The 27,089-nt window shown below is 41.1% G+C and overlaps 2 protein-coding genes across 3 annotated transcripts; one reads left to right on the top strand and one right to left on the bottom strand.

The window, feature by feature from the left end:
* Positions 1-526: 526 nt before the first annotated feature.
* dpagt1 (dolichyl-phosphate (UDP-N-acetylglucosamine) N-acetylglucosaminephosphotransferase 1 (GlcNAc-1-P transferase)) lies at positions 527-5,778 on the bottom strand. Its single transcript, XM_079651692.1, has 10 exons — positions 5,663-5,778; positions 5,269-5,519; positions 5,009-5,129; positions 4,719-4,932; positions 4,099-4,245; positions 3,439-3,523; positions 2,373-2,561; positions 2,181-2,268; positions 1,678-1,833; positions 527-1,585 (listed from the first exon to the last, which is right to left on the bottom strand). Exons 2-10 carry the CDS (start codon positions 5,433-5,435, stop codon positions 1,520-1,522), a joined length of 1,233 nt encoding a protein of 410 aa, XP_079507818.1. The 5' UTR covers positions 5,436-5,519; positions 5,663-5,778; the 3' UTR covers positions 527-1,519.
* Positions 5,779-5,983: 205 nt separating this feature from the next.
* c2cd2l (c2cd2 like) lies at positions 5,984-26,797 on the top strand. 2 transcript variants are annotated; one of them, XM_079651691.1, is made up of 15 exons: positions 5,984-6,257; positions 6,554-7,002; positions 18,311-18,406; positions 18,528-18,647; positions 19,758-19,868; positions 21,019-21,132; positions 21,252-21,351; positions 21,432-21,564; positions 22,079-22,143; positions 22,389-22,510; positions 22,921-23,092; positions 23,196-23,288; positions 23,662-23,756; positions 24,278-24,491; positions 25,028-26,797. In XM_079651691.1, the coding sequence occupies exons 2-15, from the start codon at positions 6,637-6,639 to the stop codon at positions 25,270-25,272; spliced, it is 2,046 nt and encodes a 681-aa protein (XP_079507817.1). In that variant the 5' UTR covers positions 5,984-6,257; positions 6,554-6,636; the 3' UTR covers positions 25,273-26,797. The 2 variants fall into 2 exon arrangements, with proteins under 2 accessions (XP_079507817.1, XP_079507816.1); XM_079651690.1 differs by having other exon boundaries at positions 23,623-23,756.
* Positions 26,798-27,089: the final 292 nt, after the last annotated feature.

Below are 27,089 nucleotides of genomic sequence, written 5' to 3'. Positions count from 1 at the left end.
TCAACAGTTCTGACCTGTCGTAATATGTTCTGCCCATAGACAACAGAACACTAAAGAGCTTCATACAAATCCTTTGCGATTTGATGTACGTCAGAGAAATATTAAAATATAAGATATTGTAAGTTACTGAGTCACTGTTTTTTAGATACTGAGGTGTTTCTTTTAGAAAGCTTCTGACTTTCTAAAGCCAATACTGACGTGACATATATTTGTCAAGTCTTTCAGGTCTATATATACTTAAAAACACATAATCTCAACATTTTTGAGAATGACCCCTGCCTGTACATTTAGCATTAAAGAACTGTAAACAATATGTTGACTTCATCTTTATAATTTCCGGACTGTTTTTTAACTTGTTGGCCAATTTATACAATAATAATATCTCTGAAAATGTTTAATTATGACGTTTGATAGGCGATACATATCCTGATAATACAGTTGTCAATGCATGCCTTTTATTTGTATACATTGTCATATTGCTGTTGCTATCTCTTAAGAAACGTAATACTTTTTAAACGACTGCAAATAATGAGCCAAAACCTCTTTATTTCAAATATCTCAATTTGAGGCTTCCATTCCAACAGTAAACAGTTTCTCACTTGTAGATACATTCCTTAGAAAGATAATCCAGTGCGAGTTTACTTCACATTGATTTATGCTGAACGCTTAGGGGAAAAATGCATATCAGTCATAAAAATACAGCTTTGTATCCAATAATACCAACAAAGTTATAAACAATCAATTCTTCTTTTTCTCATCAGGGCACCATTCACCTTCTATCGAACTTAAGTAACGTTTTATGAACAATCGAGACATCTCACTTCTAATGTCCTCTCTATGAACATGTATTCACCTTACTTGCTGTTTTCACGCTGATACAAGTATTTGTACCTCTTCACAATGACATTGTGTGTGCGTTTGTTTAGAGGTAAAAATAACAAACAAACAAAAATCATATATTAACTTATTCATTCATATTATGCATGGATTGAGTCAAGGGAAATGAAGAGAACGAGTTCATTTAACCATAGCCATTTTTGCTTTAACAGCAGATTCGAGCAATAGAGCACCGCGGGAATATTGTCCGTATACCATACCCTCCTTATATCTGTTTTCAAATAGTAGCAATTTAGAAGCAGCCATGAGTTTATGTTGGCTGCTCTGATTACTGAGCATCATGCCCACCTTCTGTACTTTCCTCTAAAAAAACAGTACAAAAATATACCTTCATTAATCACTCATACCCAGTTACTTCTTCCTGCTTGCATTCACTGACATTTAGGAGAACACTGCTGTTGACCCCTTGCAGTTGATGCTGTATGTGATACTGTTCTGTCAATTTAAATATATATTTGAACCTTGCCCTTTGTCTTTACTGCAGGTAAAGTCTTAGGCGGAAAGTAATAGTGAGGTAATGGAAACTATCAAAAGGCAGATGAAACACAAGCCTGTGAAATAGATCCATAGAACAATATCATTTTCTCAGTCAGCGTTCGCTCCTCCTTTCCCAGAAGGCTGTCTAGACGTCGTAGAAGAGACGCACCAGATGGTAACGGATCCCAAAAGCCACTGCGCTGCCCATCACCTGGGAGAGGAACAGAAAGGATCATCCGGTGTGACAGTCACATCGTAACACTATTCCCTTGTCATTTCAAAACAGCAGGAGCTTTGTTGTACCTGCATGACGAGCATGATGACTGTGAGGTTTCTCTCATGGATAGGACCGAGACATTTCAGAACCAGATTTATTAATGTCATGTTGTTGCACTCAATAAATTCATCATCTCCCTTCTGGCCTCGTCGCACCTCTAGCAGCTTTAATAACTCTGCTACCTGTAGAGGATAATATTGTTAGAAATGAATACACACAGCAGAAAGCCTGCCTCACATGTGATTACCCACCTAGTAAAACTCATTACATGCACTTTTTATTTGTACTGTTACCTGCTATAAGATCTATGAATTGCTGCCCACATGTTGAAATTATTTTATGCTGCTAAAATGGTACTCCAGGTTTAATCAGGTCAAGTAATGTGTGCTAAACAGAGCATGAACAATTAGTTAATTAAATGATTATTTCTCTCTGGGAAAATGTGTGATTTCATTCCATTTATTATTTTTCTCTTGACAAAATGTTCAAGCTATTTTTAAACTATAGAATCATAGAACAAGAGCCTTACCTTCAGAATGAGGTGTCCTAACTTAGAGAGGTCTTTTCTTTTAAATTTAGAGTAGCTCATCTCCAGTTTGCCTGTTTCTGGATTCAGCCTGTCATTGGGAGAAACAAAGGAACAAAAACGCAGACAATGATGGTACATAATCCGCATGTATAAGAAATGTTAAAAACCCATTTTAAGTTCATGCCTGGTTACCTGGGGAGCCGGTGTCTGGGACAGGGAATGACGTGAAAAAGCTGAGGCAAGGAGTAGACAAAGTTCACCACTTGAGGAAGGAAGAACAGCAGCATTGTTTTGCTGAAGTGTCCCAGGATGCCGACTACAGCGAAGGTCATCCCAGCAAAGTAGCAGAAAGTGTCTCCAACAAACACAGATGAAGGGTACCTGGGACCAAAAAAGGTTGCAAGTTGAGATAATATAGAGGCACATCACTTTGAAGTATACATCAATATAGATGTAGATATAGTTCACATATATATATATATACATATAGATATTATAACAGTTTTTATACCCCCGGATATAGAGTGCCACAATGACGCGTCCTAAAACCCGGAAGTAAGCATTTTTACCACTTCCAGTTCCTTCGACAAAAAAGCAATGCAATTTCTCCATAGGGTTTTGAAAAATGGCTGGAAATAAGGTCTGTGGTTGACACAAATTGAAGAGACAGATCACGTTTTGTTCTACAACGTTAAATACATCAGCAGTGACCCCACTGGTGATTTCTGAAGAGTTTACGTGTCTGAAAAACGATGGTTGTTACCAAGTGGCTGAATAGGACTACAGAAGTTGTCGAGGCCGTTTTACGTCATTTCGCCGAACACGTGAACACTCCCGCTAAGTTTGTTTTCCCCCGTGTTCTGCTTGAAAGCAAGTACCTGCCTCCTGCAAACTGTTAAAACAAACGCTTCAACTTGTACCATTTCGAATCTTTATGTTTGAATATCGATCTTAAGTTCGCGTGACGTTGAAGCAGCGACCCTGCTGTAGTTCGTTTAGCATAACGTTAGCATTTTGCTTCTGGCGACTAGATTTATGATTTGAAAATGATAAAAGTAGGGTAGACATATGGAGATTATCCGGCTGAACAAAACGTGATCCGTCTCTTAAGTGTGTCTCAACAACAGACCTTATTTCGAGCTATTTTTGAAAAATCCTGTGGAGAAATTGCATTGCGTTTTTGTCGAAGGACCCCGGAAGGAGTTTACTTCCGGGTTTTAGGACGCGTCACTGCGGCACTCTATTAGGTTTAACTTACCAGTTGTGGTAAAAAAGTGCTAACGTGGTGAAGAAGAATGGTAACATGAAGTAGAGGGAGAAAACATGGTCATCACGGTAGTCTCCTGAGAAATAAGATTAGACAACAAACTGATAGTTAGAATAAACATTTCAGCATTTTGAATGTAAAAAGGATTTTCGTGCAACAGGAAAGACTATAAAACATTCATAAATCCGACGCAAACTGAAAACTCATCTCTTTAGACTCCACTTCGAGCGATAGAATTACTAACAAAGCACTTATATACTAATAAAGGGCTGGCTTTCTAAATGCCAGTTGAGTAGCACTTGAAATGTTTGGCTCTATGAAACCTGATGTACTTATATGATTCTGTTTTCTTAAAGGTTGTATCTTCCTGGTCGAATGCACTTATTGTAAGTCGCTTTGGATAAAAGCGTCAGCTAAATGCAATGTAATGTAATGTAATGTAATGTAATGTAATAAATGATCACTTTCAATCTGAAAAGGGTGACAAATGATTGCGGTGTGATACGAAAACTCCCCTCTTATTATTCCTTAACTGTATTTAATTATTCAAGGAATGTCACGTTTGATCAATCAATGTGTACAATACACTCATGACATCCAGAGGGTATGATCTGTGATGCCCGTGATGAGAGAGAGTGAACAGCCACACACCGCTGAGCTCCAACAGGTTGAAGACGATGATGGAGCCGGAGATGAAGAGGGCTTGACCCGACTCGATGCCGTTGATGCCTGCTAGGATGTTGATGGCATTTGTGCAGAACACCGCAAGCATCCCCATGTAGACGTAGTAGAGAATACCTGCAGAGGAAACATACATTAAACGAGTAAATATGAAAATTACAGCCGAGACTAAGATCTTGTGACGATAAAATAATGTTCACAAGCAGATAATGCTCTTCTCTCAACTGTAACTAATTGACGCTAAGCCAATGGGGAGGGGCTATGTGTTTATCAGGGACTTTGTTGGCCCTGGACTGCCATTCTGATATTGTTGCAGCGAAGGCAACAGCCCTCGGATTTTGTGTACTGAATATTTAATTGAAAGAAAACCTCATTTTGATATTCTGGTCAAACAGTATATATTTTTTTGTCTTTGTAAATCAAACTTTTTGAGTTTTATTTAACCGGCTACGCCTATGTTTACGGACGGACAAGAGAACCCCTTCGCATCCTGCTTGAGGGATTATTCATCTCATCTGGCCTGGGAACATCTTGGGACCTTTTGGGAGCTGTACGATGTGATAGGTGTATAAAACAACCGCATGACTCACCCAAATCCAAGTGCAGCCCAAGCAGGGCTCTGAAAGGCTTGGGCACCACGATGACTGTGTTGCCGAAGTTGGTAAAATAGACCATGAGCAGCGGCAGGGAAGCCAGGGTGGGAAGCAGGAGTTTGTGTCTCCATCGCAGGTTCAGCACGTCGTCAGCAAAGCCCAGGAAGATCATGCAGCAGATGGCCAGAAGTGCGCCTATCAGCTGTACTAACTGAGCAAAAACAAACAGCAGTTGAGTTTTAGATTTGATAAAAACACACAGGTTTGTTACGCATAGATAGACCCACCTCATCATGTGGGAAGCCCATGCACTTCTCTCCTACAAAGCAGCTAAGGAAAGGCACTGGGATGAAGCAGAAGAGGATGATGAGGAAGACAGTCCCACTGATCACTCCTTGGGACTCTGGGCTGCAGCACCAGGAAGAGAAACAAGAGGAGCGTTAGTGAAGGAATAACAATCACATGTGACTTCCAAACAAGAAGTAGCATATCTAACTTAAAACTTTATAAGGATATGTAATCATAGGTTAGATAAGATATGACTCACACTTCCTTTTTGGACGTTTTGTTTAGGTCCATTCCGTACAACCTGGCTGAGATGAAATGGTCTTTGAAAGCAGGAATGAGTTTCAGTGTTGCCAGACAGCCGAGCATAGACAGGAAGCAGTTGATCACCAGCGGCAGGACGGGAACAGGTGACATGTTTGCAGCCATTTCGGTGGTCCTTTTCTGACAGATCAAATCAAGTTTCAAGCTAATCTGACGAGGCGATCGATCAACGAGCTTTGGTTGTCCTCACTGAGGTAAACACATGTCATATCGTTATTTCAAAGCAAAATACAGCTCCGTGCTTCTGGTGTCACGGAGAAATAAACCAACAAGTTGCAATGGTGATCCATACCATCTTTTATTACATGTTATTGATGCTAATATCTACTCACTGCCTGGTTGTCTAAACTCCACGTCCTATAAGCAACCGGAGGAGGTACTTTCGCTCTATCTTTTCAAAATAAAAGTTTATATCGTGTAATAATAATTCAGAACCTTTATTATATTGTTCTTAAAGCGGATATTTAAAAACAAACGGCCAAGTGACGAAATAAAACTGAACCCCGTGTTGTTGCCTGCTTCGCGTTTGCCAGACTGAACTAATTAATGTTTCATGCTTTTATTTTGAAAGCTCCACCTTTCACTTCCGTTTTACCGATGCGTTCCTCCTCTGCAGCGCCACCTGTGGGGCTCCACTGCTCTTTCTTTATCAAACCATCATTGTGGAGAGGTGACAGAGATAGCAGGGTACGAGCAGCGGAGAGCCTAAACCCTCCGGACTCTGTCGGTTCTTACAGAGGACAGGAGGCTTCATTTTGAATCTATTAATGACCGCAGGGAGACCTCAGTCAAAACGTCGCTTCAGATTTGGAGATGGGACAAACACATTTGCTGTTGGCAGGTCATCGCCATGAAACCAGCTTCATGTTACCAATGCATCGCGTTCGTTACCCTGCAGCCTGCAGCACGGACTGTTCAAGTTAAACGGTAGGTTGTTATGAAGCTACAATTTATAATCTGTTGTTATATTTTCCGAATGAACCTGCTGCTACATCGTCCTCTTAGATAATGCACAATTAATCCTTATCTACGTAACGTTAACGCAGGTTCAAGGGCTTTTGCTTCATATGCATGGTGTGTTGCATGGGATATAAAACCAAGCATATTAAAGTCAATGTGGTCATAGCCTCCGTGTCTTTGCGTCCCCTTTGCATTTTGGTTATACATTGTTATTACACATTGAATCAAGATGACTGACTGATGTATTTTGCCTCTACTCACAGGGTTCTTCAGCGGATCTGCTCTGATTGACAGTCCTGATATTTCCATCTGGACCTGGTGGTATGAGAGGCTCCAGGAGACGGTGATGGAGCTCCAGGAGTTGGGCTGGCTGTGTCTGGTGGGTCTCTTCCTAACATCCCTGCTCATTGTGCTGGGATGGCTGCTCCAGTACTTGCTGACCGTGCTGCGTCTGTGGGGATCCAGGAAGACAGCCAAGCAGGACAGGAGAGATATAGCCTGGCAGCAGCTCTCCATCACACAGCCCCAGCAGAGCCTGGCGGGAGGAGCGTGGGGCTTCCTGCTGAAGCTCCGCTCGGGCCGGGGTGCAGGGGCTTCATCTGAGGCAGGGGTGAAAGGCCTGTTGACCTCTCTGTTCTCCTTCAAGTCCTTCAGAGAGCACTGGCAGAGGACCTGGGTCAAAGCTCTGAATGAGCAAGCATGCAGGCATGGGGTGAGTTGTTAATTTCAGATATTGTTACCACGGCTATCACAAGATTTCTGAGGAAAATACTTGATATCTAGGGCTACCAGCTCTAGTCGATAAGTCGACACAGATTTTTGTCGTCCATCATTAATTTTTTTCCTGCTAAATTTCTGATGTTAAAGAATATTATGAGCACATCTCATCTGATAAGATAACCAAAATGTATGCTAGTCGACTTAACATTTCTTAAGAAGAGGACAGACCTATATCAATATTGGGCTGTTCATTAATGCCTTAACAAAAGTTACACAATGAAATTTGTATTATTAATCCTCAGAAATGTGGATAAAAAGCCTCAGTGGCATATAACAGAAGAGATAAAACAGTCTTGATGTACAGAAAGAAGCCAGAAAACATTTATGAACAAAATGTACCACTTCTAGGATATCTATGCTCATGTCCCAATACTGACTTAATATTAATACATGTCCCAGCCATGAATCAGAGGAAGTGTAGCACTTATCATACTGCATAGGAGAGATGAATAAACATGATGTCAGTGTGTAGAGGAGCACGCCTAAGGTTACTCCGCTGAGCCGAGGCATTAATAGTAAAGCAAGGGCTGATACAGTTGGTGTGCCCTTGTGCGCTGGAAGTGTGTGTAGGCAGCGAGGTGGAGGTGTGGGAGTTGGAGTGTCTAATCCGTAAGAGGATGGGGGCAGAGCGTTGCGTAACAGCTCTGAATCAAGGCACATAAGAGAGGAGAGGCAAGACCAGTCAGCGTAGTCACAGTACGAACACCCACGGCTGATAAAAATAGTTTGATACCCCGGCCTGTGATGGGGGAAATGGATGCTTTCGATCTAAGTCTATGAAGAACAGTTGTCTCTCACTTCCCCCTGCAGCTCATAGATTGTATTAAAACTGCAAGAGGTAGCTGCTTCGACCAAGAATGTGGGATTCAGTCTGCTGAGAGTCCAGACGGTCGGTTGTCTGGCACGTGTTGAAGGATTAGAGTACGTTTCTAAAAGGTCTTTCTCCTTTTAAATAGATCCTTTTGATCTGTGTGAATCAAAGTCTTCCACACGGTTAGATGTTAGCTATGAGCACTGCTGGAAGAGGAGGAGGGTCCTCTGCACCCCCCACTCAGAAACCGTGTGTGTGTGTTGCATGAGAGATGAGTTGGCGGTGAATTGAAATGGGTCAGTTCAATCCACAAAGCAACCATGCACAACAAATGGCACTTGATTCTGATTCAAAAGGATCAGCCTCGCCTCAGATGTTACAGTGAACTCTTTGGAGACAGAACTATTTGGTGATGGTGCAAGTTTTACATATTGGTTTGATAAAAAAACAAAGAAGGAGATGATTCAATAAATAAGCCAGTACTTGTTCAGCACATTTCTTAAATGTATTGTTTTTTAGATACCCTGCTTACAAATATTGAACAGCATTTTGCATACATTTGCAATTTCATATTGGTTATATGTGTCGTAGGATTCTGACTGTATGACCTAGCTCGGTAATAAACTTGATCTTCATGTAGTGCCATCCAACCAAATTATAACATCTTCCTCCCTTTCCAAGCATGTGAGGAACTGTAGGTGGCCTTCCACTTGTGTCTATACCTATAGACACAAGTGGAAGGCCACCTATAATGCCAGTGTTTAGTTTGTCCTTACTGAGCTACTGTAGAAAAATGGCTGTGCGACATGGAATAATTTGTGGTAGAGGACCTGCTCCCTACGTTGAAATAAAAAGCTAATTCTGAACTACAACAGTTGTTAGTTTGAGAATATTAGAAATGTAAATGGCCATCTCTGCTAAATGCTAATAGATCCCAGTGTTTCCCATACATTGATTTGTTTGTGACGGGCCGCCACAATTAAATATCGTCCGCCACAAATCGATCTCATAAAAAAAGATGGGGTGCCCCCGAAACACTGTATCCCCCCAAATCTTACATATTGGTCCCTTCAAGGAATACTACGCCAACTGTAGTTAGATTCTAAATTAAGAGAGTGATATTGATCGTAACATTTAAAGCCAAAATTATACTCTCCGCATCTGTGAGTACACAAGGGTCCCTGTGACGTCGGTGACCACAGCTGTCGACTGAGTACATCAGTCCCTTTAGTCGGTGCAACACGATGCACATTTCTAAAAAATGGAAAAGGATGCCTTTAAAGTCTGACAATGTTTGTGCTGTTTAGGATATCCATTTAGTATATAGAGAAAAGTCCTTCAAAGCCAGTCTGTCCTGTGTAATTTACCGTACAAACTGCTTTAGTTCGAGCGTAAACATGTTTGTGATTCTTTGTGTGAATCCTTCATGGTCTTATGTTATATCACATGTCTTTTGGTATGCAGTATTAAGTTAGCTGTATTTTTTTTCTCCCAGTGTTATGCATTTTTGAGCTTGTAATAAACAGGTCAGTGTAGGGCTGCTCGATTATAGCAAAAATCATAATCTCGATTATTTGGGTCAATAATTGATATCACGATTATTAAAAACGATTTACTTTGAAAACATCAATTTATTGGAATTTGAACAGTATGCATTTAACAGTTGATTACCCTGGACTTTAAGTATAACTAAACTGAAAAAACAATAAAAAAAAAAAGAAAATTAGTGTTTTATTTCGATTACGTTGTTTTCGTAATCGTTGCAAGCCATAATCGTAATTGCGATTAAAATACGATTCATTGAGCAGCCTAGGTCAGGGGGCTGATCGGTGTAATTCTTCTCTAACTGCTTCTCTTTCATATATGGCGGTAAATTGGAGCGTCTCCCAGCTTAGTTTTCTTTCTAATTAGTTGATCTATTGCTCTCAGTTACCAAGAAACTGCACAACATTGGAGTGAACCTCGGGTGAACTGTGGACATGTATTGAGGCTTAGTGTAAAGGAGATATAAATAGAAATCACTATGCAACCTAGCTGTATTTGCCCTTTGCACAGCTACTCTGTTTGTGGTGGAATTAGCAACAAACACATGAGGAAGGCTTAGAAAAGGTTTTAAAAAAGAAAGTTGCTATGGAGATGTATTGCACGGAATATAACCTTCATGCTTCTTCTGCTCTTCTATGACCTTTAGGCTTATGAACGCAGGGCTTTTGCACAACAATGATAAAATATACAATGTTTTTTAAGATAAATCTCCAGACTGAGTAAATGCGTCAGTGGTGGAGGAGCCAAGCGGTCCACGCCTGTCTGTCCATGTGTTGTTTAGTTTGTGAACTGAGGGTGTGAGCCAAAACTTCCAGAGTTTACTCATCACAATACAAAATGGTTTCATGCAATCTGTTATTGTTAATGTGTTTTGGGGCGTATGCAAATCACAAAAGCGTTTTTTAAGTGAAGCTTTGAACGAGATACGAATATAAGAAACAGGTCTTGCTGTATTTATAACAGCTTCCTCCAGTAGTCAGTCTAATGGTGCATTTCCACCGTAGGCCTCGCTCGACCTCGCTCGGTGTGGTTAGGCCTTATTAGGCCCGGCTCACTTTAATGCTGCGCTTCCATTACAGTTTAGGAGCTGGGTCAGTAACTATAGTAACGCAGTGTAGGCGGAGCCGTGACATCATCTTCAATGAGCACCCGTGAGCACCCCAGAAAAAACCACATCAGCTGTTAGCTGTTTGCACTCAAGCTCCTCATATCTGTTCAGAAACTAGACAAAAGTTAAACAAGTACAGACCACTGACTGTCTGTGTCATGGCGAATACAGTCGCTGGTTTATTTATGTCTGTATAGGCCGTTGATGTGAGTGTGGACGGTCCGAGCATATAGCCTATATTGCGTTAGCTTAGCCGATCTCCATTTAGACAACAAATCAAATCAAGTTTTATTTATATAGCACATTTTTAAACGATTTTTGGTCGAGCCAAAGTGCTGTACATATAATAAAAATACCCTACAGTTAAGACACTTTACAGCTAATACAACAGCACAGTTTGTGCAGAATATCAGTATGAGAAAACAATACCCTCTGTCCATAGACCCTCACATCGTACAATGAAAAACCTCCGGAGAAAAACCCACAGTTTAAAGGGGAACATGGGAGAAACCTCAGGGAGAGCAACAGAGGAGGGATCCCTCTCCCAGGACGGACAGACGTGCAATAGATGCCGTGTGTAAATCAAAGAGATAATACATTTTACAGCGTAGGTAGACCAAATGTTTGGAAATACATGTGTCTATAATACGAAGATCACGCATTTTAAAAAGTTTTTCGCCTGCCGTCTGTCTGCAGACTTGTCAAAGCATTAATTCATGGTTTTTACTAACCGGTATCAGTATTTTGTTACGTCGGCATAATTTTGAAACGTGTATTACAATTCAATCACGGTCAAATATGTTCATCTTGTTGTAGTAGTTGTAGCCCCCTTGACAGCGATTCTCTCTCTAGTTTAGCAAACTCAGCCCGACTCAGCCCTGTTTGTTGGCCTCGATAGAACCACGATTTAGTCGGGCCAGAAAAAAGGTGAAAAAGTAGCCCCGGGCCAAAACTAGGCCAAGTGGAAGCGCAACCAAAAACTGCCCTGACACTCCACCCCCTTCCTGCATGAAACGCCTTTGTTTACTTCCGTAACCGAGAGACATCACTTTGTAACACTCACGTTTCTATTGGCTCGCTCTCAAACACATTGTACGTGGGACAATTCTAACCGATCAAAACAGAGCCGGCCAGCTAACCAAGCAGACTGGGCTCTGGTTTCAGACAGAGGGTGAAAAGAGGTGCTGCAGCACAGGCAGTATGAGAAAAATAAAAAGCTTTTTGAACATTAAAGCATGGAGACATGTCACAGTGGAGACACAACATGCTAATATGAACCTGAAAATGAGAATAACATGTTCACTTAAGTATTTCCTTGTTACTGTAGTGTTGAAACTTGGCTTTGTTTTTATTTTTGTATTTCTTTCACAAAAAAAAGTCGGGAAAAACCTGTTGTAGGTTTTCTTTGGATACATGGCAAGTATTTCTCACATTCTCAACCTCTCACACCCAGTAAACACCTGCCAGCCATGCTGCTGTGGGCGCAAAGAAAAAAGACACTATCGTTCTCACCTGACTTGCATTTCCTGATTATGTTTCTGCATCCGGCAAAACATGAGCTTCTCCACAGGGAAAAAGCCCAATGAAGATATGGTTTCAATGTCATCATGTGGGGATAAGGACGCAAAGCCTTTATAGCATTAACCTAAGTATGGATGCTGACAGTGGTCTTTAAATAATTATGTTGAAATGTATCCAAATAAAGCAAGTTGAATTAACCTGCACAGAAAGTTGTACTACCCTGCTGTAAAAAAATAATAATAATAGCTTTTCGGAAACTAGAATAAACTTAAATCCATAACCAAAAATCCAATCTGGTTTTAAAAAATATTTGATGCGTGGCAGCAGGAAAAGATACATTCCCAAACTATCTATTGTACATTAAATTGGTACAAATATACCTCCATCTAATCGTTTTATGTAAAGCTGAGACAGGAAATTAATCAGCAACTATTTTGACAAAAGGATTAAGGGATTTTTGTGATTGTTTTTGTCCTCCCTGGCTTTTCATATGTTGGGTCAAGCTCATGTAATTATTCTGGAATCTGGCTTTAAAGACAAGGCAGTGAAGGATGTAACACACAAACTGGACTCCCTGGATTTTATTTCACGTTCTTTCCTTTATCCGTAGCATTATACGCTGAATGGTTTCTAACTTTGCGGTGCTCTTGGGATCATTTTGTGAGAGGATACTCATTTCAGTATTGGTTTTCTGCCCCAATGACACATGGCCTTTTATTCCAGTGGATACACATGAGGGATATTTCACTGGAAGTCAGAGAAAGGAAGGTTTTGCTTCCGTTGTTCACACCTCTTACTGTGTGTATTGGTATTCATCGAGCTGCGATAGATTACATTTTATTGTGAAAAGTAAATTCATGGTTTCTTAGGATGTTCATATGTTGTTTTTGTACTTTTATTATCATTACGTAGTACATGTACTATGTAACAAAATGGTTTCTCTGCATTTGACCCATCTTAGTGTTAGGAGCAGTGGGCCTGCCATTATGATCGGCGCACGGGGAGCAGTGTAGGGAACAGTGCCTTGCTCAGGGACACCTCGGTAGCACTTGGTCTTGCCGGGACTTTTAACTGGTGACCTTCCAGTTGCCAAGCCAACTCCCTATCGAAAAAAGATCACACATATTACATGGTACATACAAAGATTGTATATCCTGAAAGTGTTTGGAAAATGGTTTGAAAGAATGTAATTGATATATAATTGTTAGTATTTAAAAGGAAGTTAAGGTGTTGGATAGCAGATTGTCCTAAAGGGGCCATACTATGCGCTTTTTGTTGTTTTGACTTTCCAGTAGTGTGTTATTTAGTTGGTTTTTTTGCATTTGAATGCAAATAGGAAGCTGGAAATTAATAATATGGCCGCTTTGATCTAGTGTCCTGCGATCTATTGCTTTTGTCTTCAAAAACATATCTGGGGATTTGAGGTATTGCCTGGTATAAATTACATGTTTACTCTTGTGATTGTTTCTCCACTTCTAAAAGGGGCGTAACACCACTGTGTAATCTTCTGTGGGTTTCACTAGGTCACTTTCTGTCATTTCAAATAGCCATTTTTAATATGTGGATCACTTTACCTTGTTGATATTCCACTCACTGCAGCACATAGTGAAGTAAGCCAGAAACCTCCAATACTCATAATAATATTTTAACGCTGCACATTTAACAGAACAGCTCATACCTTGACCTCAGAGGAGACCTGACCCTGACCCCTGAAGTCTAGTATTCAAAACAACAAAAAATCTATAGGGGGCTAAATCGTTTCCCCCCCCCTATAAGATCTTTTCTTGGGGCATTTTTTTGGCAGATGACAGTGTAGAAACGAAAGCGAGTATGACATGAAGTCCTGAGGCTACCATCTGTTACCAGGGGGGCTGAATCTTGACAGGTTATTACATAAAAACAGCAGAACATAGTAAAAGGTCAAACGTCATTTTGGGGTTTCTAAAGACAAAGTGTTTGTGACGCATTCAGCTCCTTCCATTCAACGATTTGTATTTTTATTTCCGCCACTTTAATTCCAAGAAGAAACATTTATAATGTTATGATTTGTGAGATGTGGATAAGAGGAGACAATTGCAGCCTCAGGGTGATAGGCAGAGATGTTGAGCCCTTGTGTTGCAGCTGTGTTTTTCACAAATCTAAGGATATGTCCAATCTACCTCTACTCTAACAAGACCCCACCAGCCCCTCCTCACTCTTCTGTGTCCATATAATCCAGGGATTTGACCCGAGGCTTCATCGCAGCTGGTTATATCCGACAATGTAAATAGGACGTCCTCCGGTTAGTCAACAGTTAAACAGATTTACTTATACTTATACTTTTACGTATACCCATAAACAATCAATAAAATAAAGCGGATTCAGCCGAATGCCTCTAAAGCTTTAAGAGCATTCCACACAAGCCAGAAGCGCCAGTTGCACACTGTGCAGAAATATAACCTGCTGCCCTTTCCCAAAGTAATCCTAGGATGTATCTTGTTTCATCACTCAGTTGTTTATCCAGAGGAAATGTCAGTATTACTGCAGGAGCCTCAGGATATAATCTTGCCTTTGGCCGGCCGGCTTGATATGGAGCTTTTCGAATGTCTCCTGCTGGATTATTTTGTGGAGGAGGCTCGAATGACTGAACAGGCTGGCCTCTTCAGACCTGCAGATCATAGCAGCTCTGTCATGCACGTGATTAGAAGCCATTGTCACTGGGAGCAGTGGGTGGTGGAGGAGGACTAACGGAGCATACGAGTGCATCTGCTGGGACACAAGCTCCTCGTCCAGATATGCAATTATAAAGAGCCTGGTGATTAGCTCGAGGCCACAGTTCACATCTTCCCTCTCTGACTGTTTGAGCTGCTGGTAGATGATTAATGTCGTGTGATTATACGAAGTAAATTCTCCTTAAGGACATGGAACGTTAAGCGCTCAGCATTCATTTACAATGACAGCGCAGGAAACTCTCGTAACAGATAAAATTCAAAATCAGCTGACAATATTTCTAGGTCAGGGATAAATTGCATTATTCTGTTATGATATTGAATCTGAACAAACTTTTAAGTCAGGCTAGATCTTAAATGCTTGTCCTTGTAGTTGTATTCAGTCCCATCATAAATGTAACGTGCCATTAGTGAATATTAAATAATCTTTGGTATTAGACAGATCACCTTTAGTAGTTTTATGCTAAATACTTAACAAGTATGTGAATGTATAAAGGCAACAACTCTCAGCACTAAAGGCTTCAAATGATTTATTTATTTGAACAGTCCTTTTTTTATAACACAAAAACAAAAGTAGTATGACGGATGTTTTCTTGTGTCAATTGTACTGAGTAATTAAACTGAGAATTGACGGCTAACTGGTGGTTGTTTTAAATGTTGCCACTAGCGAAAATAATTGTGTGATGGTATTTTAGCCTCTTTTAGCTGTATTAGCATGCTAACGCTGCAGTTGGACTGATAGTGTGGGTAAAAAAAAAATGTTTATACGTAGAATACATGTAAGAAATGTCTGTTGATGTTTTATTATTATTATTAGCTTTTTCTAACCCCAAACTACATAGCCTAAACTGAAGATACATGGTACTGAAAGAAAGGGCAGTGAGTAAGACGAGGGTCAACAAATGCCACGGGGGGAGTGTTATTCTGGTTGACCCACATGCTTTACACAGGCGTTCAGCCAGTCAGGGAGGGGGGGGGGGGGGTCTCTGATAAAAACTGAAGTGACACCATGGATGTCCTCAGGAACTGTCTCGTTCCAGAAACACGTTCCACACACTCACACTCATGTGAACAGTGGTGGTTCACAAGGACACATCGGAGGTTATGAGGCCAGCACTGCACTCTCATGACAAAATGCGTTCTGTAGCTTCCGCTAGGAGGATGTAGAACACCACGGAGCACCAGATGGCTGCTGAAGAAGCCAATGAATGCAAAAATAACTCCCCTTTAGATGATAAAAAACCCATAAACCAGTCAATTTTAGGCACATGCTAGACCTATGAACTGGATGATAGCGGTTTCATTTCAGCTTCCACGCATTTACACATACAAATGTTGAACTAACACTGTGGTAAACCCCAAAATATCTATAATATATATACAGATGGGATTATATTTCAGCCCAGAAATTGATTTAAACAGGACGTTATATCAGCAGAAACATAATCTGAGCCAACATTCTTTAAGGCATGAAAGATTTTGACTGACACATTTTGGCAAGCCTGTGCCGCTTTGTGTCCTCAAGCAATTGGGAAATATATAAAGTTGTCAGTTTGTCAAAAAATCTTTGCAGCAATTGCTGTGTTTTTTGTCATAAATTTAGATCTGGAGTGTTTTTAGACTCGTCATAATGGGAGGTCTGGTCTGGTGGCCTAGTTTTTATGTGCACAACACACATTTGTGAACGTCATACCCATAGCCTGAAAATAATCAACATCCCCCATTCCCAGGCTTCTTGTCTTTATCTACACTATGAGATTTCTAGTAAAGGCGAAATGCATAGTGTAACAAAAAAAGTGACACTATAAATGAATTATTGCAGAATGTGGGTGTCCCAAAAAAACTGTCACTTAGAAGTATTTACTCACAACATTGTACCGATTACAATTTCCCTCGTTGCAAATATCCTAGAGGGGTTTCGAGTGTATTGACGCGGACCTCTGGTAATGCACGTCTCTGGGCCTCACACATTCATAACCTTGTGATGATGGCTTTATCTAACCCCACTCAATACGAAATGCATCCCATCATATTCGTTCTGCACTTTGGATGTAATGAACGGTTGGGTGGCTGAACAGTTTTAAAGGCTCCAGCCAACCGGAGTAAACACAGCCGGTTGTACGCTCTCGTGTTGGTCCATGAACCTACGTGAGCTTACAGCATCGTACATGGCTTCCTGCCCTACTGGCTACGACACACACACACACACACACACGCACGCACACACACACACACACACACACACACACACACACACACACACACACACACACACACACACACACACACACACACACACACACACACACACACACACACACACACACACACACACACACACACACACACACACACACACACACACACACACACACACACACACACACACACACACACACACACACACACACACACACACACACACACACACACACACACACACACACACTGGTGCTGCCATGCTTCTGGTGAATCTTCTCCCACACTGGAAACTCCTTTTGTTGGAGGTGTCTCCTTTATTTATTTAGGCATGACTAATAATTAACGGATGCAGTCTTGATAACGGACGAGGCTGTTTGAGAGGGGAAAACGTCTTATTACAGAAATTCATATTAACTTGTACTCATTGCCACCAAGCAAACATATGTTGTGGTGTGTATGCCAGTATCTTGAAGCACTGTTCATCATAAAGCCAAGGAGCCGCCTGGACTTTAACCACAGTAGTGCTTTGCCACGCAAGATAATTACAACAGCCTCATGATCGTTGGCGTACACATTATGGCACCTTACAGGTTTATTGATTCATTTAAACTTAACAGTGCGACCTTGAAATGGTTAGCCTTTGGCAGGAGGAATGTAGTCATGCATTAATAATCTCGACTCAGTTACAAAATGTGCCAAAAGGAACAGGGAGATTGTGAGCTTGCTGTACTCTGAAGTGTTCAAAGCAATGTTATTTTTTTAAGGATGTGATTAGCCTGTTCATGAGTTCAATCACTGCACAAATAACAATAGGCGATACGGTACGTCCACACGGCAGCGTCGCGTTGAAGCTTGTCGGTGGGCGTGTCTGGCGTGCGAGCAACAACCAATCACATTAATCTCCCGTTCCGGACACACAAGCATGCGGTTTGATTGGTTAGAGCTTGTACTGGCATATGATTTGCCGTCCACACGGCAGCGTCGCATGCTTCAACGGAGACGCTTCCCGTTCACTCTGGGGTGACGTCACGCATTGCATTGTGGTCGCTTTGCCTCCGTTGCTCGCTTCGAAAGTTGAGAAAAGTTCAACTTTTCAAGCGTCAACGGAAGTGCCAGCCAATCAAATCATATGCCAGTACAAGCGCTAGCCAATCAAACCGCGTGCTTGTGTGTCCGGGGCAGGAGATTCATGTGATTGGTTGTTTAGACTGCGACCTATTAAACCGATTTATTAAAGACTGTATCCCTGCAGTACAACGTCTTTTTGAAGTCGTCCCCAAGTGCGTGTTCTTTTTCTCTTATGTAATATTTAGGACATGTTCTTCTCTTCCTCTGTTTCTCCCAGAGCTCCATCCAGATCACTTTTGACAGCAGCCTCCAGTTATCGGCTAACTCTGCAATAGAGAGTGTGACCTGCACCGACCAATCGGCAAACCGCATGGTAAGTCATCTTTATTATTTAAGTGTGGGCAATACATGATAAACCTCCCGGGCCATATTTCTGCACCATAAAAAAATCAAGGTTTGTCATTTTTTTAGCCAACTTCCTCTTGTTTTTCCAGGTTTTAAACTGTAAATGTTGGGTGGACACAGTGACGCTCCCTGTGACCGTCACCCTGCAGTCACATGCTGCCGTTTCCATGGACACCTACCAGATCACTATAGCACCTATGGTGGCACAGGTACAAAAGCACACCACCTGGATTTGTTTGCAATTTGCACGTTTGAGGGCGGGACTATAAAACAAATCTCAGAGCAACATTTGCATTCTCATTCAAATGTTTTAAATTGCATTTGGCGATCGCCCCTCATTGTGATGAGATGACAATTAATGAGCCCTGTTCACACCTGGCTTTAACATCGACCCAATCACAATGGGACAGCTATAAGTAGGTCAGTTCACACACACACACACTAGAATGTGTCTCCACATGCTTTTCAAAGGGACCACTTTAAATCAGGTCTTACTCCCCGCTCTTCATGCAAATAGACACACACGTCATTTGCAAAAGCATTGTTGTTTTTAACACGCCAGAGGCACCATCAAACTGCCCTGCCTTGTGTAACGGAAATTAAAAGAAGAAGAAATCAAAGTGATACAGACATTTCTTGCAATGGTCAAGATAAACCAAATTTCCCAAGATGTACCACATTGTATTACATCTCTTTGCAAAGATTGCAGATGTTTTGGACACAATAACACAATGCTTTCTTATCTCTGCAATACAAGTATTTATAAAACCCACGGTAAGAACCCATTTCACATCCTGGTGCTTTCTGCGTCAGTGACATTGTCTTTTTTTAAATAGGATAATCATGTTGGAATTGATTTTCCAGCTACCTGTAACTCCTTTCACCATCTAGCGTAATGAGAAATGTGTTATCGTACCAGAAAATAAAGTGTTTCTTCATGTTATCTAGCTCCAGATGTTAGCTTGTGTTGTCGTGTTAAATGTATTTCAGAAGCTAGCAGAGACTACGTATCCTCTAGAACTGCTAAGACTACCAAATACTAATACTTCTACTATTCTAATACCTTTAATTTAAGCCCATAGCAATAGAGTTCTTCATCAATACCATCATGTTCATGGAAGCCTAATCTCCATTGTTTGTACTAAATTATCAAAATGAAGTACTGTAGTGATGATTTATTGTTAGAGAATGAAACGTGTAGAATCCTTATAATATTCCTTTGTGTAATCTGTCTGCATGTTGGTTGGTGTGCAGTCTGCAACTAGGCGTGATGTGTTTTTCAACCTCGCCCCCCCCCCCCCCCTGTCTCTCTCCCCCAGGTGGTGGTGTGTCTGGAGGAGGTGGAGGACGAAGGTCTGCTGATGTCTTGGACTCTTTCCAAGCAGCCGACATTTTCTCTGAGCGTGTCTCCATGCAGGCTGCAGAGACAGGTGAGAACATGTGACACTGATATCATTCATATGAGATGTCTGCCACATGCTGTCAGCTGAGGCCTCGTCTCTGCACCGCTCTGGAGTTTACAAGCTAAAAGTTCACGTGTATTAAAACAATGACAAGACAATATGAAATTCTTTGCTTACTATGCTCATGCTTTCTGTCAAATGATGTTTCTAAGTCCCAGTCAGCATGTGATGATTTGCTTGTGAGTCACGACCCCCCACAAAACTAGCCATGAGTCATGAGGGAAAGGCCGTTCTTGAATATCGTTACATAAGCGTGCCTGCAATTTGATGCCTTTTGTGAGTAAAAAAATAGAGTTGTACCAAATGTCTTTTTTACATGTTAAGTTTTTATAGTATTTTCATTAAGCTTTGAATGCTTCGTCATATTTATCAAAACCCTAACACTTAACAGATCATCTTTATATGCAACTGTGCAAAACACAAAGAATAGACATGAGAAAAATGAATGAATGAAAATGTCCTTGAAAATAATAATACTATATAGCGCAATAAATAGCAGGGAATACCCGCTGAAACCGTCTACGAAACCCCCCCCCCCCCCAACTGTGACAAATAATCCAACTGAAACCGGCATGGACAATGACTATGTTTTAAAAATGCGCTTATCCAGAAAAGCCTGGTTTGGACACTTTACGGGCAGAAGAAACATTTCTATTAAAGAAAGAATTATACATTTCTGTCTTTTTATGCCTTTAATATCTACTAACTTGAATTCTTATTCAAATTAATTAATCAATTATTTTTAATATTTTATTGTAATGTAGAGACAAGGCTTTTAGTGACAATCATGTATTGCTTTACAATTATATGTAAAAAAAAAAAAAGAAAAGTCTAAATATGATATTTGGCCTCAAATCATGACGCGCCCCCCAGGTTGGGAACCACTGGTCTACAATACGTATCCAAGCCAGCATTGGTATTGAAAATGGGGATTGGTTAGATAAATAAAAAAAAGGGGTAAAAGTTTTATTTTTTATTATGCAACAATAAACAGCACTGTTCTATTTGTTCCTACTGGATAACGTAAGATATTATCAGGCAAGAAATGTATAAAAAAGTTTTGTCCATACATGAGTTTGTTGACACATACTAATCAGCTGTTTGTTGTTTATGTCAGGGCACGGAGGGCCGGGCGGACCTGGACACGATTAAAGGACTGATCGAGGACACGCTGTTCAGCGCTCAGCCTGCCATGGTTCTCAACCTGAAAGCCTGTGTGTCCAGTCCTTCGGTGAGAAATATGTCTCCTTTGCTTCCTTTGCAGCAGTAAGACAAACACAAACAATAAATAAATTGCCATGACTCGATGCTGTGTGATAGATTTTGTACCTTTTTTACTCACGCTCCCAGGCCCCCATGGACCATCCATCAGTGGGATTGAACTCTGTACCCCAGAGTGTCGTAGTGAGACGGCTCTTGCTCCGGCAGCTCACGGCGACCTTAAGTAAAGGTCAGATATTTCCCCTCAGCGTCAGATCCTTTCCGCACGGCCTCCTGCAGATTGCTCACTGTCTCGCTGTGTGCACGCAGGTCAGTGGTCCAGATCAGGGGAGCTATGCTGTGTCCTGAGCCTGGACCCCCCCTCCACAGAGAAGACCACCCGCTTCCTGTCCGCACCCGGAAACTCCAACGCCCCGCTGGAGTGGAGTGAAGAAATCGCTCTGTAAGATGGCTGCTGTGATCGAACATCGAAATCCCTAAACGTGTATCCTATCAATCGGCCAGAACACTGTTGTTTATGTTGCACGAGAGATGTTGTTATAATTGTTTTGTATCTCTCTGATTTTCATGCTAATTTGAATGAGGGGATGGGCTTTATTATGTGACAGGGACTACAGATGAGAAACAACCTCTTATCTAACGGTGGCACAGAAATGTCGATTAATTTGCAACGTCCCTGTCAAATAAACAAAATACATAAATGTGCAGAAAACAAGGTTGAGGAAAATCTGAATCAGAATTTGATTGCTTTACTGTCAATCAAATATGACCAAACTACACCCACACATGATGAGGAATACTCGCTTTATCAATACGTTTAATAAATAATATGACTGTTACTTGTAAATGGATACAAATGTTTTCGTTATAGATTTTTTACATTTTCCAAATGAATTCATTTGTGCACAGTCAGCTTTCCCTTGAGATCTAACTCAGTTGTTCCCTGTGTGTCTAAGGGAGGTGGGTCTGGAGACCAAAGAGCTGAGAGTCAGACTCCTGGAGCGGAACGGCAAAAGGGAACGTAAGGCATTGCACGATAGCAATTTAGTGTTGGCTGCTACTCAGGAACCTGATCAGCAGGAATGTTTAACTGCTAAAGCAAAATCGATGAGGCCTGAAATGCAATGTTGGCAGGCTTTACTGTAACTGTAAGCGTTTTTTTAAATGCCAGGATACTCTCCCATTGTGTCCGCAGAACTACAGTGAAAAAAACGGTTTTCATGTTGTTTGTGCAAATAAACGTTGTTTTGTTTTAAATCTGGATAGAGTTCCTGCCCGGCCACGCCTCCATCCCTCTGGACCTCCGGTGTAAAGCTCCCACCGGACAACACACGCTGTCCATCAGCCCCGGACACGGCTTGGCTCCACACGCCACCATCACAGCAGAGGTGAGGGACAAGATGCAGCTCATTTCTCTCAAAGCTCTTTCAAAGCCGATCTCCAGCTTTTGAAGTGCACAGTTACATCACACTTTTATTATCTAACAACAAGCGAACTGGGATGAAACAGAGCTTCAACACAAAGGGAGAGGCAGTGTTGTATAACAGCTGATACAAAGTCCATTGTCTCACATCTCTTCTGGCATTTTTCCCGTTCATCTTGACATTTACATATTTCTTCAAAGATAACAAAACGTCTGCTTCTTCTCTGCACGATAACATTTCTGTTGTCCTCTTACAACCTGTTATACCTGAACTGATTACTCGTCTAAAATGTCCCCTGCAGGTCCAGATTTCTATTTAAATCCCATCCACACTTTACGCTTCATTAGCAAAATCAATTTTTTTCCCTCCTCTAGCTGGTTTATGTGGAAACAGAAGAGCCACGCAGCCCCCACAATGCTTTGCCACTTCGTTCCTCCCTCACCCCGAGTAAGAAAGTCGACGTGGACCGAACCATCATGCCGGATGGAACCATCGTAACCACGGTCACCACCATCCAGTCGCGACTCAAACTGGACCGCAGTCCAGGTAGATAAACAGAGTCATCTATAGCATTGTGCTGGGATGGTTGTACGAGAAGCTAATACATAATGTAGAGAAAACAATTGCGATAACATGGTTGTGATTTCAGGTGAATCCCCTTTGCGCTCGCCGTCTAAGGTGGAGGTGACGGAGAAGAAAGCCACCATCCTGACAGACGGCAGCCCCAGCCCCAACCTCAGCAGTGAGTTTGAGAAAGGACTGACACGGTTTTACATAACAATGCAAAGTAGGATAGGCAGCAGGCTGCAGCGTAACAGGAGATGAGAGGAATGCACTTCACAGCACACATCTCACCTGATCAAAACCTTAATGTGGTTTCACAGAAAAAGGACTTGCAGAAATGTCTGACAGACATAAAAGACAATGTTTGATCATTTACTTACATATTTGAATTTTCTTAGACACAAAAAAGGAACAAAATTCATTGTAATAATGCTCCCCCTTTTGTGAGAACCTCTATTTCGCCTTTGTACTAGTATAGTGCTGATTTACATGTGTGTGCTCTTGTTGCTCAGAGAGCAGCCGCCTGTCTAATGGCCTGGATCCTGTTGCAGAGACGGCCATCCGGCAGCTGACAGAGTCCGCCGGCAAAGTAGCACGGAAGACGCCAACGAGGAGGAGCACGCTGATCATCTCAGGCGTGTCAAAGGTCAGAGGATGGAGACTGTGTCAAACGTAGTGGTTGTTGAATAAGTGCCAAAAATAAAAACAAGACAGTACAGTTTCGTTCTTTTAGAGCTGTTTTGTGAACATATATCAACATGGTATTGTTTGTAGATGATTTACCTAACTTCTCTTCAGTAAATGAGTCATTGACAAAGTTTGCGAAACCTACCTTTAAGGAATGACATGGAGCCAGGCAAAATGAGTTTGATCTGAATTTAGCCCACAGCCCCAGCCCCCCATTGGTCCACATTATAGGGGAATTAGAGTCCTCTGACCTGATTTGTTTTGCCTGAAAGACTGCAGAAAAGAGGCTATCCTTCACACAAAATTCACTGGTATGTGTCACGATTTTAAGTGCCCATGATATATTTCAAGTATTCATAATAAGCAGTGTTCCAGGTCCAACAATCAGTTACACACATCCCTCACTCCTATCATCCATTCATTATTTATGCTCACATTTCTAAAAGGGCATAATGTGAGTCAATATCCAACCCTCGGCAGGTTCCCCTCTCAGAAGATGACTCAGCGTTATCGAGCGGCTACGCTGCAGCCATGGACGCAGCGATGCATGGCAACCATTACGGGGCGGGGCAAAACCAGGAGACCGATGAGACCACACCTTCTGATGTGTCGGAGCGCCCCTCTGTGGACGATGTGGAGTCGGATACTGGTTCGGCTGGGGCCTTGGAGACCTGCAGCCTCAAGGACCATAAAGGTAACACGGGGGTCATAGTCTGCTGCTTGGTGTGCGCACTGAGAACATTAGAGAACCAGTTTCTACCAATATTGTTCATTAACGCCTTCTAATAAGTGTAGACGCATGTTTTAGCTATTCTAATTAGGTTTTTGCACCTGTCATGATTGCATGTTGCCACATTTCTCGTCATTAGAGCCTCATTTCAATAGATTTAGACTATTTCTCTCCATGTATTTTTCTTCCCTCAATACTAGTTTATTACATATTACAAATCGATTTTAACCCAGCATCACATAAAAACTTAATTTGTGCTATGACAGATTGAAAGGCAATATAGCATGAGACACTCTGCTGCCCCCTGGATGCTGTGCTGCAGAATGAACACAGCCAGACCCACGTGGTATTAAGTGGATCTGTGCTCAATTGAATTATCAGAGCTCATTTACATTAATTAATTAAACCAGTAGTTATTTGATTGGTTAGCGTTTTTCTCTATAGCCCGAATGTTGTAACTGAGTTTTAAATGCATTGACAAATCTGTCCGCTTCCTTTAGTGGGCTTTCTCCAAAGTGGGACGAAGCTGTTGTTCCGCAGAAGACATCGAGAGAAGGAGTCCAGCCTCAGCCAATCCCACGAAGACATCTCCAACATGGGCAATAACTTTGCTGCCGCTGCAACTATCAACCGGAAAAAGTCTGGCAGCTTCTCTCGGCGTCTGATAAAACGCTTCTCTTTCCGCTCATCGGGCAAATCAAAAGGCAAAGATACCAATGGAGGGGCGAGCTCACTGGATAACTGATCATCAACCTGTTTTTGGACGGACTGAACACCCCTGGTGGGTCGGCACCTGGACGTCTTGAAAGGAGGATACCTCTGGGAGGACTTTCCTATGGAGATGAATGATTGCACCTTCGGGACAGAAGGCATGGTTATTCACACCACTGAGGTTTAAATGTGATTCTTTTTCTTTTGAGGAGAAATCTGCTGCTTGATGAGAAGTCACAATGAAATGTGAGTGTTTGATTGTGACCAATGCTGAAAATGCTCTAAGCTATTTATTGATATAAAAAAAAGCCAGTATGATGCATTTGATTGCACTTGAGACTGTTTTTCTATCAGCACGTGTACAATTCCCTGGATGTATAACAGTCATTCATTATGTGGTTCTCGTGAAACAAGTGCTATTTATTTTACCCCCCAAAAAATAAAAGTCATCGTATTTTCTTCACACTGTAAAATAAAGCCATTTCTGTGTTGATTTAAGCCCAGTTTCAGTAAAATAAAAATAAATCGGTCATAATCTAGTAAGTCAATTCATAATTGCTTTCACATTGGTTTTAAAAGGTTGTTCAATGTTGTATCTGATAAGAAAATATCCTTTTTATTGTACTTTCTTTTATAAAGCTACTTTCTGTGGAACATAAAACATATAATGCTTTTCCGTTTGCTTGTGAAACTTCAACTAGCAAGGTTCTCGAGCAGACTCAAGCAGGGCAATAAGTTTGATATCAATTCTGTCAGTAAATAATATATGTTCAGGTATTTCTCTCCTTGCGGCTACTCTTAACTCCGATTAAGTAAAATATACGAGTATATCATAGTGAATTCAGTTGATGTGGACATTTCATTATAGCAATAATGGTCAATACTTTGCAGTAAGACTGCATACTGTATATTGTGCAAAATTCCTCACATAGGTTAAGTAATCATAGCAACACATTCTGTATTATATATTCAGGAGCATTATCGGAGTGATTCATTTGAAATAAAGGTCAGTCTCAAATGAGTGACAAACACGCAACAGACTTTAGACTAAGAAAAGGTCTTTGGAAAGGTTTTAAAAAGATGGATGTGATTTCACGACAAGCGGATAGGTAGAGAGGACATACTCAGGGCTAGAAGACTTCTAGCAACTAGACATTAGTAAACCTACACCTAAAGGAAAACATAACCCCAACCAGCATGTAAAAATGTACATGTTGTTTTGGCCATATATTTTTCTGATAATTCAACTGACTGCATTAATTTTGGGACTTCAGAGCAACCAAATCAGGGTTATTTGCACTAATAAAACAATAGATATGAAAAGGGGATCACATAGGTGAAGCTACTGCTGTCAAACTGATCATGTACTTTACAAAACAACAATTCAAGACACTGAATAAACGAACAAAGCAATTTTATTGTCTGAAGGCGCATTATATAAATATGGCTGGAATGTTTAACATGAAGCAGCTGCAAAATCTAAGATATGTATGATTTCTGATGTTATATTTGAAATGTTTAATTTATTGCAAATAAATTATTTTTGAAGCTTCACTAAATGTCTACTGAATATTTATTTTATTTTTCAGGTCGTGCCAAATACTTTTTTAATGTTAAAGTTATTTGTTTTCTGGTGTAAGTGTAAATACTTTACAAAATGTAGTTGTGTAGAGTTACTTTAAATACAAAAATAGCCTACAATGTCATAACAAGTACCTACTGATTTTAGATCTGCCCATGACTGTATGAGTTTTTGACTCTTTTCAGGTGTTCAATTTTCTCATGCCACCAAAGTTCATGAAAACGATTTGCTTTACTTTTACTGCAGCATTCATTAAAGCGCCAAAAAAC

This window comes from Notothenia rossii (genome assembly GCF_949606895.1).
Source record: "Notothenia rossii genome assembly, chromosome: 9".
NCBI classification, from domain to species: Eukaryota; Metazoa; Chordata; class Actinopteri; order Perciformes; family Nototheniidae; genus Notothenia; species Notothenia rossii.
The sequence above is the reverse complement of the archived record's forward strand: the minus strand, read 5'-3'. Positions and strand labels throughout refer to the sequence as shown.

Bases quoted from the DNA above. Each gene is read 5' to 3' on its own strand.
- dpagt1 (XM_079651692.1), bottom strand. From the start codon at position 5,435: ATGGCTGCAAACATGTCACCTGTTCCCGTCCTGCCGCTGGTGATCAAC. The intron at 5,130-5,268 runs GTGAGTCATATC...CTGGTGCTGCAG, and splicing joins AAAACGTCCAAAAAGGAAGT to CCCAGAGTCCCAAGGAGTGA. The intron at 4,246-4,718 runs GTGAGTCATGCG...TTTCCTCTGCAG, and splicing joins TGGGCTGCACTTGGATTTGG to GTATTCTCTACTACGTCTAC.
- c2cd2l (XM_079651690.1), top strand. From the start codon at position 6,637: ATGGAGCTCCAGGAGTTGGGCTGGCTGTGTCTGGTGGGTCTCTTCCTA. The intron at 18,407-18,527 runs GTAAGTCATCTT...TTGTTTTTCCAG, and splicing joins ACCAATCGGCAAACCGCATG to GTTTTAAACTGTAAATGTTG. The intron at 23,289-23,622 runs GTGAGTTTGAGA...CTTGTTGCTCAG, and splicing joins CCCCAGCCCCAACCTCAGCA to AGAGCAGCCGCCTGTCTAAT.